This window comes from Macrotis lagotis, chromosome 3, assembly GCF_037893015.1.
Source record: "Macrotis lagotis isolate mMagLag1 chromosome 3, bilby.v1.9.chrom.fasta, whole genome shotgun sequence".
Taxonomy (NCBI): domain Eukaryota; kingdom Metazoa; phylum Chordata; class Mammalia; order Peramelemorphia; family Peramelidae; genus Macrotis; species Macrotis lagotis.
The window spans coordinates 95,355,404-95,372,417 of NC_133660.1; the positions used below are offsets into that span (position 1 = coordinate 95,355,404).

The 17,014-nt window shown below is 31.8% G+C and overlaps 1 protein-coding gene across 1 annotated transcript in view; it reads left to right on the forward strand.

Moving 5' to 3' along the window:
- The window catches only part of SPOCK3 (SPARC (osteonectin), cwcv and kazal like domains proteoglycan 3), a 740,694-nt gene extending 736,276 nt beyond the window's left edge, over window positions 1–4,418 (forward strand). The window contains exon 11 of the mRNA XM_074227415.1: window positions 2,765–4,418. Within this exon, the coding sequence (XP_074083516.1) occupies window positions 2,765–2,931 (167 nt within the window). The 3' untranslated portion in view covers window positions 2,932–4,418. The remainder of the gene's footprint in view (window positions 1–2,764) is intronic.
- Window positions 4,419–17,014: the final 12,596 nt, after the last annotated feature.

Here is a 17,014-nt window from a genome sequence, read left to right on the forward strand (position 1 = left end):
GATACTTTGCATTTTCATTAATTTTTTGAGCTATTTGACTTTGTTTGTTGGAATCTTGATGTCTCAAGTTTCATTAGTTTCTGCTTGTCCAACTCAAATTTTTAGGTTTCATTTTCTTCAGTTAGTAATTGTGTTTCCTTTCCCAATTGATTAATTTTGATTTTTTGCTGAGTTGTATAACTTTTGAGTTTGAGATGAGTTGCATCCCTTTTCCAGTTGATAAATTTTATTTTTTGAAGAGTTATGTTCTTTTTCCAATTGGTTATTTTTACTTTTAAAGGAGTTGATTTCTTTGGCTAATTTTTCAGTTTTCCTGCCTGGCTCTCATTTCTTTTTTTCCCCCATTTTTATTTTTAAACTCTTTTATGAGGTTTTGGATTTGAGTCCAATTCATAGATTCCTTTGAGAGCTCTTTATGTTGGTCATTTGTCGTTAACATTTTTTAGTAGGCATTTTTATAATCTTTTTTGTTCTGTAAAGTAGCTTTCTATAGCTATAACTCATTTAGTTTCTTTGGTTATTTTGATTGTTTGAGCTGCTCATGGGGGTCAGACACAATTTTTTGTGCTGGGGCTGGGGTCTGATCCCTGCCTTATCATGAATTAAGATCTTGCCTATACAGTCCAGTCATTGCTTATGCAGAGGTTTATTTCCTCCTTTATTTCCAGGCTCTTCTTATGCTGGTTCCAATTCACTCCTGTCTTTTGCCTCAGTGTTCCCAAGGTTAAGACTTTGTCTGGAGTTGGGACCCTCCCTGCCAGCTTGCTATTTAGCTTCCAGTACTTCTGCTGGTGTCTTACCACTAGGATCAAGATTACATTGCAGCTTAAAAATCTTACTGGCTGGGCTTTACCCTTTTCCCTGCAAAGAGAAAGACCTTCATGGAAGATCCTCCATAATGTCTACAGTTGAATACTTGTTTCAACCTGTTTTTTTTTTTTGGATGAGATCTGTAGCTTTAATGTCTGTGTAGAGGCTTAATTTAGTGTTGTGCTTTCAATAAGATGAAACAAAATAACACTACTTCCTAGACTTAGATATATAGCTTTTCTAAATATATTGGAGTCAGGAAATTACAGGATGAAATTGAGGTAATCAAGATAGAGTGGAAGGTAGAATTAGGAATATTATAACATATGATTGGAAATGTAAATTAGTGATATTATTGAGGAGATTTAAATGGGGCTAAGGAATTTGTTCTATATTTAATACAATAGTCATTGAGAAAGATCATGGCTCACATATTTAAAGCTGGAAGGTAACTCAGAGTTCATGCTTGATAGCACCCCACTACCACCTTATAGATGAAGAAATGGAGCTCTTGCTTAAAAACAAATTTAAAAGACAAGGCTGATTTCTAATATGCAATATTTTCAATAATTCATTAGTCAGAAACCAGGTCTTGTATTTCTTTGCATCATGTCAATACATGAAAATCTCTTATGAAGTTATTAATAGATTGTGATACATATCAGTGGAATGAATTTCCACAGGTATTAAATCACAAATTTTTAATGTTTCAAATTTTAATTTTAGCTAGATATCTTATTATTTTTATTCATTTGGCCTATCTAACATTTTATGAAAATGTTAGTATTAAATTATTTTGTTGGGTTGAGGAGAGTTTTTGAACAAAGGTATTTTGGGTGATATTCACAGTCAAGAGGTAATACTATGTCAGCTTCCTACTGAAATATCTTCCTAATTCATCATTTTGAAAAAATATATAATTTTTAATATATCAATGGGAACATTAGGAGGTAGAGAATCTACTATTATTTTCTTATATAAACTGCCAAGCATAGGGATACTTTTAAAGGAAATTTTTATTTTTTTAGATGACTAGTAACAATTTATTATCATTCTCATTATTATTATTTCAGTAGAAAGAATGCTAAATTCATATTGTTCGAAATAGAGCCAACTTCTGACTGCATCACTTATTAGCTTTGTGACCTCAGGCAAGCTATTTCCACCATCTGAGATGCAATTTTATCAAATGGGGATAATGATTCCTCCACTACCTGCCTCACAGGGTTGTCAGAGATTCAGAGGAAATAATGTATCTAAAGAAAATGCTAACTTTGAAAAGTATATATTATTACTAGAATTCATCCACTCTCCCTCCTTTTATTTGGTAAGGGAGGAGAGGAAAGAGTGATTTTTCTTTTCTGCATCTATAAATACTCTTTGCCTGTTCCACTTTGCCTATAATTATTTATAGTTTCTATCAATTCGACCAATTTGGCTTTTATCATTTCCACGGAATCTAGGGAACTGTTTTAAAGTAGAAGGAAGACACACTTTGTAATTACCTAATCTATTTGGAGGTATTTTCTGTAATACATGGTTTTCATCTTTTAAATTAATGTCAGATAAGTTGCTATAATTAAAGGAGTTGTGGCAGGAATGTACTAAAAATGTTGAAATGTCTCTATTGTATATGGCACATACCTCCCAAGGTTATTGTGAGAACCAAATGAACCAATTGCTAACTGTGGAGCCCATAAAAAATGTAAACTATCCAATAGTTTGAAATGATAGCTGTTTAATGTCTTGCTTTCCATTCTAAAGTTGTCAATTGAATTAGAGTTAATGTCATTCTACCGAATGATATAATCATGTGGATTTGGATTTTAAAATGACTAATATAATTCTTTTTGTTACTTTTTGATGAGGAATTTTTCCTTGAATCTCTGGAATAAATATACAACAATTATAAGTTATTCTTTCCTTCATTGATCATGCTGGGTTATTTTTTCAGCTATTGACTTAGAGATATCAGGAGATTTTGCCAGTGGAGATTTCCATGAATGGACAGATGATGAGGATGATGAAGATGATATGATGAATGATGAAGATGAAATTGAAGATGATGATGAGGATGAAGGGGATGATGACGATGATGATGACCATGATGGATATATTTGACAGTATCCATAGTCAATGAATTTTGTCTTTCTAAAGTTCATATGGTGATATTCCATTGAAAATTGCTCTGTTTCCTGAGATCAAAAGGATTCTAAACTACATGTATATTTTGTATAATTATTAAAAATATTGCAGCTGGAGTCATAGACTTTATTTGTTTAAATAAGAATCATTTATAGGCTTTTGAGTTTTTATATGCCTCTGAGCAGAAGAAAACACATTGGATGTCTAGCAGGAAGCAAGATATGATGTGCTGCTAAAAAACAAAAAAAAAGTATGCAAATCTTCATAAGGACAACCAAACTCTGTTTTAAAACCTTCCCAAAAAAAGGATATTTGTCATGGTTTGGAACTGCATGTGACCTCTTCAAAGGGGATATTCTGTTATGAGTTAATGTAATTTTTACTTAACAATGTCTAGACCCAGGAATGTTCCCCCTAATTGTGCAGGACCTGGTGATCAGCAATTATCCAAAAATTGCTATGCCAAAGTAGAATCTCCTGAACTAAAAAAAAGTCAGAGATGCAGAGGCAAGGTGGGTTCTGCAGAACAAGGCAACAAAGAAACTGTTGTGAAGTCCTCCTTTGTATTTACTCTCATGTTTTTTATTTGTGAAATGATGCTGGCTCTGACAGGATGTTGGACCAAAGCAGTAACATGGGCTCTCATTGTGTTTCAGCAAAATTAAAGTTTTGTTGTCCTCTTTTTTTCCACGTTAATACAAATTTCATGTAGACTTATAATTTCTGCAAACAGCATGTTCATTCCCCTTTTCCCGGGCATCTTGAGCTCTTTAACCAGCAATTTAGCATAAAGAATTGGACATGGGAAGGCAGAGTCAAAGACTCATTTAAAAAAGATAATAGCCTTCACATGGAATGGCATTTGTCCAAAGGCCAACTTTAAAAATCTTAATTCCACTTGTTTTTCTCATCTTCAAGAGGAGAATTGCATTTTAAACTTAAATTTCTGTCACTTTCAGTTAGTAGTACAGAAACCTAGAAAACGTATTATTGTAAGGTGCCTTGCAAACTAGAAATAGAAAGGTTTTTTAGCATGCATACCAATTTAGGATATTAGACAATTGCTAAGCACACCCAATTACCAAATTAATGCCAGTATAGGTACTGCTGCTGGAATGAAGAAAATGGGTTCGTTTTTCTTTTTCTTTCTATCATTATGTAATTACTGTGTGGACTAGATTATGATTCTCGTATAGAGTAACATTTAAAAGTTAAGTGTAGAGAAAATTACTTTAATCACTGTATTTATGTTAGCATGTTAATTAATTGTGTAGACATTTTAGAAATCCATCACCTTCATTCATGTCTGACCTATGGCTTTGTGCCCATGATCAAATTGGAGCTACCTGTTAAATGTTACATGACTGGTCATTTAATTTCAACAGTGAATCACAGGTTTCCCTAGTTTTCATCTGCAATCAGTTCAAAGTAAAATCTAATTTTTTTGCATTTGATTTATACATATAAACACAAACTTTAATGTTTCCCTTATGTAATATTAAAAGTAAAAGACATTTTCTTTTTTTACTGTTTATGTATAGTTTGCAAAATAAAGATTCTTGTAACCAAAATAAACTGCTCAATGATGATTTTATGTGAACGAAAAATACAATATCCTCAACAGCAAAATATTTTTCTTTAAAATTTTTCATAAAATTTCTAACTTTAAAAAAAATGACAATAGATATATAAGCAACCTTTGGGTCTTTAGTGCAGTTTAAAGGAAAAATCTCTAACTTTAAATCAATGCTTTTTATAGACACTTTTAAAATTGTTTGCACTTGTTAATATTTAATTAGATTAATAATGCATAATAGAATGTTCTTTTTTGCCCCCATGAACATAACTGTTGTACAAAAAGATGGAGCATGCTATTTATAAAACCAATTAAATATAGTCAATTTTTTAACATACCTATCTTGGATGAATTTTTTCAGCAGCAGGTTTTTTGTGGGTGGGAAAATGTCTTTCTCTATAAAATTGATTTCAAAGAAGTTGGAAATTATAGATGCTGTGTCCTCAATGGTAATGGTTGGCAGTGGCAGAGGACCACCAACATGTAGATATTAGAAGTGAATATAAAGCTACAAAATTCAATATCACAAAAATTTTAAAAATTCCAATATCATAGCATAGTGTTATCACTATGCAGACAGGTAGGAGGGTAAAAGATGTCAAATTCAAAGACTATATTCAGAAGACTACTTAATTTGAGGGATATGTAATTTGACTAGCAAATTAATTATATTAAAGTATGAATAAACAAAAAGTAACTATTATTAAGTTACAGAAATTACCATAGTTTTAGTTCAAATATTGTAGCTGAAAGTGATATTTAGAAAGATGTATTTTATGAATTAGGTCAGTGTTTGAGAGACAGCATGGCAGAAGGGAGAGAGAGACCTAGACCTATATATTCAAGTTGACATTTTAGCTGTATTATCTTGAACAAAACACTGAGCCTCTAAGAGCCCCCAACACATTTAAATTTCTTAAGACTATAAATTTAAATTTCTTAATACTATAATTCAAAGACTGTCCATTGATTTAGTCAATTTTCTCATCTGGATTCTTGGAACAAACAATATTATAATTCAAGAGCAGACTGCATTTAGAAGCAGATAGTTAGCAAAGTGAATAGAGTTCTGAGCCTGTAGTCATGAAGAATACTAAATTCAAATCTAGCCTCAAACATTTGCTATATGTATGACCTTAGGCAAGTCATTTGACTATTGTTTTAATTTCTTCAACTATGAAATAGGGATGATAATAAATTCTAATTCATAAGGTTGTTTGAAGATCAAAAAATTATAAATAACACAGTATCTGACAATAATTACTATATTTATAAATATATATGTGTATGTTATCAATAATAATTATAATGTAATAATTATTTAATAAGTAGAAGTGATAATTGTCCTATTGATCATCATCAAACTAAATTTCAACTTTCACTCCAAATTCTCTGAAATCCTCTGAATTGCTGCTAATGAAATAGGCATATAAAGATCCATATATATAGCATATGAATATTTAAATTTAATAGGATATGTCATGGATGATATTAGAAAAATAGAAGTGAACTTTGTGTGTATATTGCATAACACTTATATAATATGTTTACTACTTGTAGTGAGATAGACTTTTATCATACTGTAAAGTGAGAAACAAACCAAAACCAAAAGGGACAATAATAATTTCATCGATTATGCACAGATTTATAACATTGGATTTAGAGAACAGAGAGAACATTCAATATCCTCATTTCAATGATGAGGGAATGGGGAAGGGAAATGGACTGGTATTTCAACAAACTTCTTTTGAATTTGCATGCAATATTCTTTCATCCATGGAGTTGTTTATATTGGAGACAATAAGAATAATCACTTGAAACCAGCAGAATATATTGGTGCTATCTTTAACCAAAATGGATTTCACCATGACCTTTTGATGGTCTTTTGGACTGATTTTTTTTTAAATTTCAATTTCCTCCACTATGGTGCCAACCACAACAATACCCAGGGAAGTGCACTGGAAAAAAAAAATCACTGAATCTAAAGTCAAAGAATCTGAGGTTGATTAATAATAATTAACATTTATATAGAGCTTACTATTTTTCAGGCACTATGGTAAGTTCTTTATGATAATTGCCTCATGTCATCCATTATAGAGATGAATAAACTGAGGCAAATCAAACATAAGCTTCCTAATTCTGGACTGAGCAGCCACTGTGCTGCTAAGAGCAGGGACCTGGCTCTGTTACCTATGTGACTATTTAATTTCTTAAACCTTTTTGATTAAAAATAGACTTCCTCATTTATCAAATGAGAAGGTTGGATTAGACCATTTCTAAATTTTCTTCTAGTTCTATCTTAGGTGATACTTGAGATGAGGGACTACCTTTTCCCTTTCTTTGTTTCTTTAATGCTTAACAAGAGTATATGACCCATAATAGGTGGTTGATAAATGGTTGCTGGCTGAAAAATAAATCACATTTCTTTAGTTAACCTAGTGAAATAATAAACTGCATATTAGGAACTCTAATTATAGACAAGAAGGAAAAAGTCTCAGAAAAAGCTAAACAACTTGTTTACTTGCTAACATGTGTAGTGAGTATTCGAGTCACTCACTTCATCTGATTCAACTTAGTGTCTTTCAACTGTACCAAACACTATTTCAGAGGAAGCCTCATTGCAAGGCTTACATAAATGCTTCATTCAACTAAATATAAAAAAAAATCTTGATTTGGAGATCTGTTGATAGGGAAAGGGTAGGAAAAAAGGAAATAAAAATATACTAAGTATTTCCTGATAAGACAAAAATCAAGTATGAAGATTTAAGATTGTTTTTCTATTAAGCATTTTTAGTATGACAAGTTGGCTATGCTGCATAATTCTGTGGTAGAGTCATATTTAGAGAAATGATTAAAACAGTTTAAAACTAAAATTCAATGTGAGCAAAAGTGCATGTAGCAAGTTAATCCTTTAAATAAACAAATAATTTTGTGCAAAAGAATTTACCAGGAAGGAATGATGCAGACTTTAACATTAATTTCCTATTTTTTAATGTGTAGTTTTCAACCAGATTAAATTATTCTCTCTTTGAACTTTTATTTGTAGAATTTAAGGGTAAGGTATTTTTTATTAATAGAAACAGTTAGTTGGTACAGTGGATAATATGCTAGACTCAGAGTCAGAAAGACCTGAGTTCAACTCCAGGCTCAGAATCTTCCTAGTTATGTAATCTTCAGCAATTCCTTAATCACTGTTCAGAACAAGAGAAGAAAATGGCAAACCACTCAAGTATCCTTGCCAAGAAAACTACAAGGATAGGTGTCTATGGGCTCACAAACAGAAATACCTGAAACATCTGAACAAGACATTTTTGTTAATATTTTCTTTTATTTCTTCATATGATTTTAGTAGTAGACAATATTAATTGGAATTTTATACTCAAAAATACTTGTCGCATGTCACTAAGAAATATTTATGGAAAAGAAGCACACAAATAACAATTGCATTTAGAATTACAGTTCTATCTCCATTTTCCATTGTTAATCAAAGGGGAAAAAAACAACAAACGGAGAGTCCAGCCTGGTACTCAATTGGAAATCAGATGTCTTGAGTTCTTGTATAGAATTTGTCACTAACCGGTTATGGTTATCTGATCTTAGACAAACCACTTCTCTCTAAGCCGTATCTATAAAATTATTTAAGTTGGGAAAAAAGCGTCACTAAGATGATAGTCTTAAAATTCAATAATTCAATGGAGGTTATAGTGAGTTATAATATGGAATGACAGAATCTCAGAGCTAAATGTTTCATAAGCAACTCTCTATTCCTAGGCTGTCATACTTGAATGAAAATTTCATTAATTGAACAGGAATGCATCTATATAGTAGCTGGATCTCTGTTAGGGCAGCATTATCATACCAAGCCAGGTCTTCTGTTTTTTTTAGGTTGCTCTGAAAGTTTTTCTTTATATTAAATATAAATTTGACTCCCTTCAACTTCTCCATGTTGTTTCCAGATTTTCCATATGAAAGCAAGAAGAACAAGTTCCAATTCTTTTTTTTTCTTCTTTTTTTTTAAAATAGAACTTTTCAAGATTTGAAGAGACCTTAGGTCATCAACTATGTCTTTGTCATTGTGATTTCTGTTTAAAAATTGTCAGTTTTTCCACTGAATTGGCCACAGTGAACAGAATAAATCAAAGTAGATTTTGATTTAGGAACTTTTGGTGTGACATAAATTAGAGGCTCCTTGCTAATCTGGCTGCACTCCCCTGGATGCTTTGTACCTTATCCTTGTTCTTTCAATATGTGTTGCCCCAAATTAGAGAAACCTAAATGTAATTTAATTAAGGTAGAGTACACAAATAAGACCATGTGCTGGATCACATTATGTTTGTTTTGGTTCCTTGTCCAACTGTTGACTAGAACTGAGCTTATAATTAACTAAAACCCACAGACATTTGTCCCACATTAATTTTTCCAACGACATTCCTGATTCTTTTCTTGTGACATTAAATAAACCAAAGTATAAGACTTCATAACTTTTCCCCAAGTAGCAACTATTAAAAGTCTACAAATTAAGACCCTGCCAACTTTTCACCTAATCCTAGACTTTCTGTCATCTAGCACCTTATAGCTATAGACATATTTCTATGACTAGTACTGATAATACCACTGTTACTACAATGCTAATATTATTAATATCAATAGTTGACAGATATATCTCTTCAATTTTTTTAGAGTATTTTAGGTATGTTATCAAAATTTCACATCACAAGAACACTGTGATCAGGTCTTATGATATTTTATTCTGATTTTACAGAAAAGAAAACTAAGGATTCAAAAAAGGTTAAGTCTCACTTCTGGGTTCCTTTATAGAGAAGGATCCAAGATAGGATTTTCCTACCTTTAAGTCTACCACTATTTCCACTATATAGTTCCCTAATGTAATATATGGAATTACATAAGGTGTCAAAAATGCAACTGACTAGCTTAGATTTAACTTGTTAAGTGACCTAGAGGTAGAATTATATGAATACTTGCTTTGAAACAAATGAATTCAATATTATACTATTCTAATAATAATAATATCAATCTAAGTATGTGATATTTAGTTCAGTCCAACAAAATTCACTTGAATGAGACATATACATAACCTCAGAATACTAATACACAGAAACAATATAACTATGTTGTTTGAATTGAACAAGATAAAATGACTAACCTTTCTGATTTTTTTCATTTAACATATCGATCATTTTAAATATTAGACAAAATATACTCTAAGGAATTTTCCAGCTTTAAAACTATCAGCCTATGATCTTTCAAACTCCTTCTGCTATTTTAGAAGGAAAATTGTCTTATATCCATTATGGAGTCTTCATAGAGAAAAAAAAGAAAATGGCAGGATATCTTGCAAATATTAACTATTACGAAAATATTAAGTAATGACAATGTATAAACACCCTGGACCTTACTTCCTTTCATACTACATTATGCCGAAAGGTAATAAAATTACACAAAGTGATTTGATTTTATTTCCTGTCATACAATTTGACATGAATGACTATGCAACCAGTTGAATAATTGTTATATCAAGTAATATAGAGCCACTATCTCTACTCCTGAAGAGAAACCACTTCACTCAAGTGTGATATTTTTCTGGGTCAGTCAATAAAATTTTCCAAGAAAAAGAATGTCTTATAAATGTATTAAAGCTGCCCTACCCTAGCAGTCCTTATCTCACACAAAGCAGCTGCAAAAATAGATAGCCTTAAAAGAGATAAGAAAGGAAACTACATCCTCCTAAAAGGTACCATAGACAATAAAGTAATTTCAGTACTAAAAATGTATGCATCAATGGGACAGCATCCAAATTCTCAGAGAAGTTGAAAGAACTACAGAGAGACATTATCAGCAAAACTGTACTAGTGGGAAACCTCAACCTCCAGCTCTCAGGTTTAGATAAATCGAATCATAAAATAAACATGAAGGAAGTTGAGGAAGTAAATAGCTTGTTAGAAAAGCTAGGTATGATAGACCTAAGGAGGAAATTAAATGGGGATAGAAAGGAATATATTTTTTTTCTTCAGTACATGGCACTTACATAAAAATTGACCACACACTAGGATATAAAAACCTAATGATCAATTGCAGAAAGGCAGAAATAGTGACTACATCTTTCTTAGATCATAATGCAATAAAAATAATATACAATACTGGGCCAGGGAAGATATAGACCCAGAATTAATTGGAAGTTAAATAACCTCATTTTTAAGAATGAGAGAATCAAACAAGAAATTATAGAAAGAATTAATAATTTCATCCTAGATAATGACGATAATGAGACAATGTACCAAAACCTATGGGATACATTCAAGGTGGTTGTCAGGGGATATATTATATCTTTAAATGCCTACATGAATAAATTGGAGAAAGAAGAAATCAATGAACTAAATATGCTACTAAAAAATTAGAGAAAGAACAAGTTAAAACCCCCCAAATAAATACCAAATTAGAAATTCTAAAAGATCAAAGGAGAAATTAATAAAATCAAAAGGAAGGAAACTAATGAGCTAATAAATAAAATCAAGAGCTGGTTTTATGAAAAAAAACAAGAAAATTGATAAATCTATGGACAATTTGATTAAAAAAAGAAAAAAAGGAAATCAAAATGCTAATATCATCAATCAAAAAGGTGAACTCACCACCAATGAGGAAGAAATTAAAGTAATAATTCACAATTATTCTGCCCAACTGTATGCCAATAAATTTGACAATCTAAGTGAAATGGACAAACATTTAAAAAATATAAATTGGACAGGTTAATTGAAGAGAAAATTAAAACCTAAATAATACTATCTCAGAAAAAAGAAATCCAACAAGCCATTACTGAATTCCCTAAGAAAAAATTTCCAGGGACAGATGGATTCACAAGTGAATTCTATCAAACATTTAAGGAACAACTGATTCCAATTCTATATAAACTCTTTGGAAAAATAGGTGAAGACAGAACTCTGCCTAACTCTTTCTATGACACCAGTATGGTGCTTCTACCTAAATCAGGAAGAGTTAAAACAAAGAAAATTATAGACCTATCTCCCTGATGAATATAGATGAATAAATCTTAAATAAAATCTTAGCAAAATGATTACAACAAGTTATCACTAAGATTCATCCCAGGAATTCAGGGTTAGTTCAATATTAGGACAGATGTAAGTAAAATCAATTATATCAAAAACAAACCTAACAGAAATCATATGATCATATCAATAGATTCTGAAAAAGCTTTTGACAAAATACAGCACCCATTCCTTATAAACACACTAGAGACTGAAGGAATAAATGGGTTGTTCCTTAGAATATTAAGCAGTATCTATCTGAAACCATTACCAAGCATTATATGCTACAGGGATACACTTGAGACATTCCCAATAAAATCAGGGGTGAAACAAGGATGCCCATTATCACCACTACTATTCAATATCATATTAGAAATGTTAGCCTCACCAATAAGAGAAGAAAAAGAAATTGAAGGAATTAGAATAGGGAAGGAGGAGACAAAACTCTCACTCATATGACATGATGGTATACCTAGAGAATCCCAAAAAGTCATCTAAAAAACTACTAGAAATAATTAGCAACTTTAGCAATGGAGCAGGACATAAAATAAACCCTCATAAATCCTCAACATTTCTATATAAGACTAGCAAGATACAGCAGAAAGAAATAGAAAGAGTAATCCCATTGAAAGTAACCTCAGACAAAATAAAATACCTGAGAGTTTACCTGCCAAGGAAGACTCAAAAAATTTTTGAAAACAATTACAAAACACTTCTCATGCAAATAAAATCATATTTAAATACCTGGGGAAACATCAACTGATCATGGATAGATCAAGGTAATATAATAAAAATGATAATTCTACCAAAACTAAACTACTTGTTCGGTGCCGTACAAATCAAAATTCCAAAAAATTACTTTAATGAGTTAGAAAAAATTGTAATCTATATGGAGAAATAAAAAGTCAAGAATCCCCAGAGATCCAATGAAAAAAGGTACAAAAGAATGTGACTTATCCTTACCAGATCTAAAATTGTATTGTAAAGCATCAGTCCTCAAAGCTGTCTGATATTGGCTAAGAAATACAGTCATGGATCAGTGGAATAGACTAGGTACAATAGCAGAAAATGATTATAATAATCTACTGTTTGATAAACCCAAAGAATTCAGCTATTGGGATAAAAACTCTCTCTTTGGTAAAAACTGTTGGGGAAGTTGGAAGTTAGTATGGAAGAAACTTAGATTAGATCCACACCTCATACCTATACCAAGATAAGATCCAAATGAATATAGAATTTAGACATAAAAACAATATTATAAGCAAACTATAAGATAAAGGAGTAGTTTACCTGTCAGATCTATGGAAAGGAAAACAGTTTATAACCAAGGAAGAGATAGAGAACATCATTCAGTACAAACTAGATAATTTTGACTATATTAAATTAAAAAGCTTTTGGACAGACAAAATCACTGTAACAAAGATCAAAAGAAATGTAGTAAATTAGGAAATAATTTCTGCAACTAGAATTTCTGACAAAGAACTCATTTCTAAAATATACAGAAAATTGAGTTAAATTTTTACAAAAACAAGCCATTCCCCAATGGACAAATGGTCAAATTTTATGCAAAGGCAATTTACAGCTGAGGAAATCAAAGCAAGCCATAGCCATATGAAAAATTGCTCCAAATCATTAGTTATTAGAGAAATTCAAATTAAAGCACTCTGAGATACCACATCACACCTCTCAGACTGGCCAATATGACCAGAAAGTTCAATGATCAATGTTGGAAGGGGTTAGGTAAAAACCTGGGACACTAATACATTGTTAGTGGAGCTGTGAACTCATTCAACCTTTCTGGAGAGCAATTTGGGATTATGCCCAAAGGGCAACAAAAATTTGCATATCCTTGACCCAGCAATACCACTACTGGGTCTATACCCTGAAGTTATGATGAAAAAGGTTAAAAACATCACCTGTACAAAAATATTTATAGCAGTCCTGTTTGTGGTGGCCCAAAATTGGAAATTAAGTGAATGTCCTTCATTTGGGGAATGACTTAACAAACTATGGTATATATGCCATGGAACACTATTGTTCTATTAGAAACCAGGAGGGATGGGAATTCAGGGAAGCTTGGAAAGATTTGCATGAACTGGTGCTGAGCAACATGAGCATAACCAGAAAGATTGTACAACCTTACAGTAACATGGGGATGATGATCAACCTTGATGGACTTACTCATTCCATCAGTGCAAGAACCAGGGACAATTATGGGTTATCTTCAATGGAGAATGCCATTTGTATCCAGAGAAACAATTATGTGCTTTGAACAAAGACCATAGACTATTACTGTTAAATTAGAAAAAAAGAATTATATTATTATGTAATTTTACTATCTCATACTTTATTTTTCTTCCTTAAGGATATGATTTCTCTGTCATCATATTAAACTGAGATCATGGAACCAATGTAAAACCTAACACAATGCCTTCCATGGGGGTTGGGGGAGGGAAGCAAGAATGGGAGAAAAATTGTAAAACTCAAAATAAATAAAATCTTTCTTAAAAAATAAACTGCCCTACCCTAATACAATACAACTTAGAGTAATGTGATACACGTTAGCTCCTCTGTACATCAAATGAGTATGCCAGGTACACTCTAGAGAATGTCAGTTTGACTAATTTTATTATCTATGTATCACAGAAAAAGACAAGAGTATGGTGTGCATTTAAATTTTTTGATAATCCAATAATGTATGGCATATTAACTTAAAGAGCTAAGCCATCATCTCCAGTAGATATATGAATGTTTTTAAAAGTTACTTCAAAATCAATTTATAGGATATTTTTAACACAAAAAATCATCTTTTGCTAAAGAAAAAAATCAACTTACATAACAATGGCCCCTTCCAAAAACTATTCTTTTAAGAGACAATTTTTGACCAGCACTATAATTAAAAGGGCCTTTCAAATGATTTTAATCTGTCTTTCTCTAAGAACATGTTCCTCTTTAAGATTCTCTCCCCAAAAGGGATATTGAGATTTTAAATATTTAAATATTGACTAAATACCATTCATTTTTCAAAACCAGTGATTTTACTAAAGAAAGCATGGAAATGTACTGTAAAGTTTGTTTGTTTTTTACTATCTAATGCTTACAATGATATTTGGGGAGGAAATTCACAAGTCATGAGCCAAACTGAATTAATCATGTATTTAGGTCTCAAGGTCTCAGTGTATAGAGGGGTTAAATACATCCTGCTTTACAACTAGCTTCCCCTTCCACCTCTTACCTCCCCACCTCAGTTGGAACACATTGACAAAAGAGAGGAGAGACAGACATAAGTATTCTTGTCAAACCTCTCAGAAAAGATCTTATTATCATGATATGTTCTAAAACATAATAGTTTCTTTAAGAGTGAAGTTAATGATAAACATTTGACAGTATAATTTTTTGAATATTTATATATTTAATTCTTGCTCACATTTCTCATTAATATATGGAGCACTGAATAGTCATTATTAACGAGGGGAAAAGTCATGAAAATAGGCTTTCAGACATGTTATATATGCTCACACACTTTCATTTTCCCTTTCCCATTCACCAATTTCCCCCTAAATTAAGCCCTCCATTTTGGTTCTGATTGATTGATCTTATCAATGCAACAGACCAGAGGCAGGCTGAGAGAGTGATAGCCATTTATACTATACATGAGCTGCATTGGTACCTGAAAGAGACCTCAAAGGATATTTTTTCCAATCCCAATATTTCATAGGTGTCTGTTGTGGGACAAATCACTTGAAGTACTCAAAGGCACAGGGTTTTCTGCTGTAAAATGTGGACCTTAAAATACCTACTCCACAGTTATTGTGAGGAAAAGGGAGATAATATTTCTAAAACACTTTGTAAACCATTAAGTGCTACATAAATCTTATTTTTAGAGATGAGAAAAGTGAAACCCAGGATTCTCCTGGGACATTGTTTTTGAGAACTCAAAATCACTTTCAGAATATGAAGAAACAAAAGAGTAGGAAGTTTATTGAGGGTGAGGGGAAGTTAGAGAAATCATGTTAGTATGTGCAGTGGTGTCCTATTTCTATTTCAGATCCCAAACTCCCCAAAGGCTCCCTTGGTAAACAAAGCAAGTAGATGGGTCATATAGCCTCTGGCCTCGCTAATAGCCCTAGAAAGGAAGCTCAAAGATAAGTAACTTTCTGGTGACAGAAGCCTTGGCCTGACCTTGAAAGGCAACTGACCCACAGCTGGTATTGAGATTCACAACCCAGGTAAAGTCCTAATAAATTTAAGTTCAAAAAGAATACATCTCAGAGAGAAACTAACTACCTAAGGAAGTAAACCCAGAATTCAATGGAGGAACAAGATTAAAGAAAATAAGCTCCCTATTCGCTCAAATCAGGATTTACTTTCACTATTATTACTCCTGTTCTGACCCTTTGTAAATGTGTCTCCAATTTTAGGAGCAATCTTTTTCAAGACACCTTTTGATTCACTTTGCTTTTAACTTTCTTATCTCAAGAGTTATTTTACTCCCAGCAATTTCTTTTCATGGGTTTCCCATAATTGTAATTCTCATTGAAGTCAACTCACTGGGACATTAAATATTGGCCAATGTACTTTATGCAATCTTAGTATTTTCTTTGATAAGATTACAGCTGACAGGGTTGAAGGTAAAGCTTGAGGCAATGATTAAATCCCATAATTTGATTTATAGTTTAGCAAAAGTGGGTTGGGAGAGCAAAAGCAAGAATAACTTTGATCACAAAAACAGTAAAAATGTGTTATTGTCACTGTAATGACAATTTAAATGTTGTGTATTTTATATTGAACAGGACAGGATGCAAGGGAGATAGAAAATAGGATAGGTGGGAGATACCTCTTCCCTCAGTACTTCTGTGTCCCTTTATTAATCCATTTGGGGTTTTCTTGACAGAGATACTGGAGTAATTTGATATTTCTTTCTCCAGTATATGTTACAGATGAGGAAACAGAGGTAAACAGTGTTAACTGACTTGCCAAGGATCAAACAGCTAGTTAAAAGTGTAAACATTAAGTATTTTGAACTCATTTTCCAGACCTAGAGCTCTTTCCACTACACCACCTAGCTGCCCCAATAAGTGATTGTAAGGATGCATAGAAAGGTGTAAAGCATATATCAACTAAAAAGACCTCTGACTATCCCAAACTAAGTCTACTTCCTATCTCTATCACCAGATTTTTGCTTTACAATAGAGAAATTTTTGTATTAACAGTATCTTGCTTGTATCTCTAACCCTAGAGAATATTATATTATTTATATTTGTAAATATATATTATATATCATGTGATACAATAGATATAAGTTATATGATATAATGTGATATAACATAAACCTAATATGATGTTATATAATATGATACAATAAAATTTAATATATTTACATATACATATATATACATTTTATATATATATTTATATATAT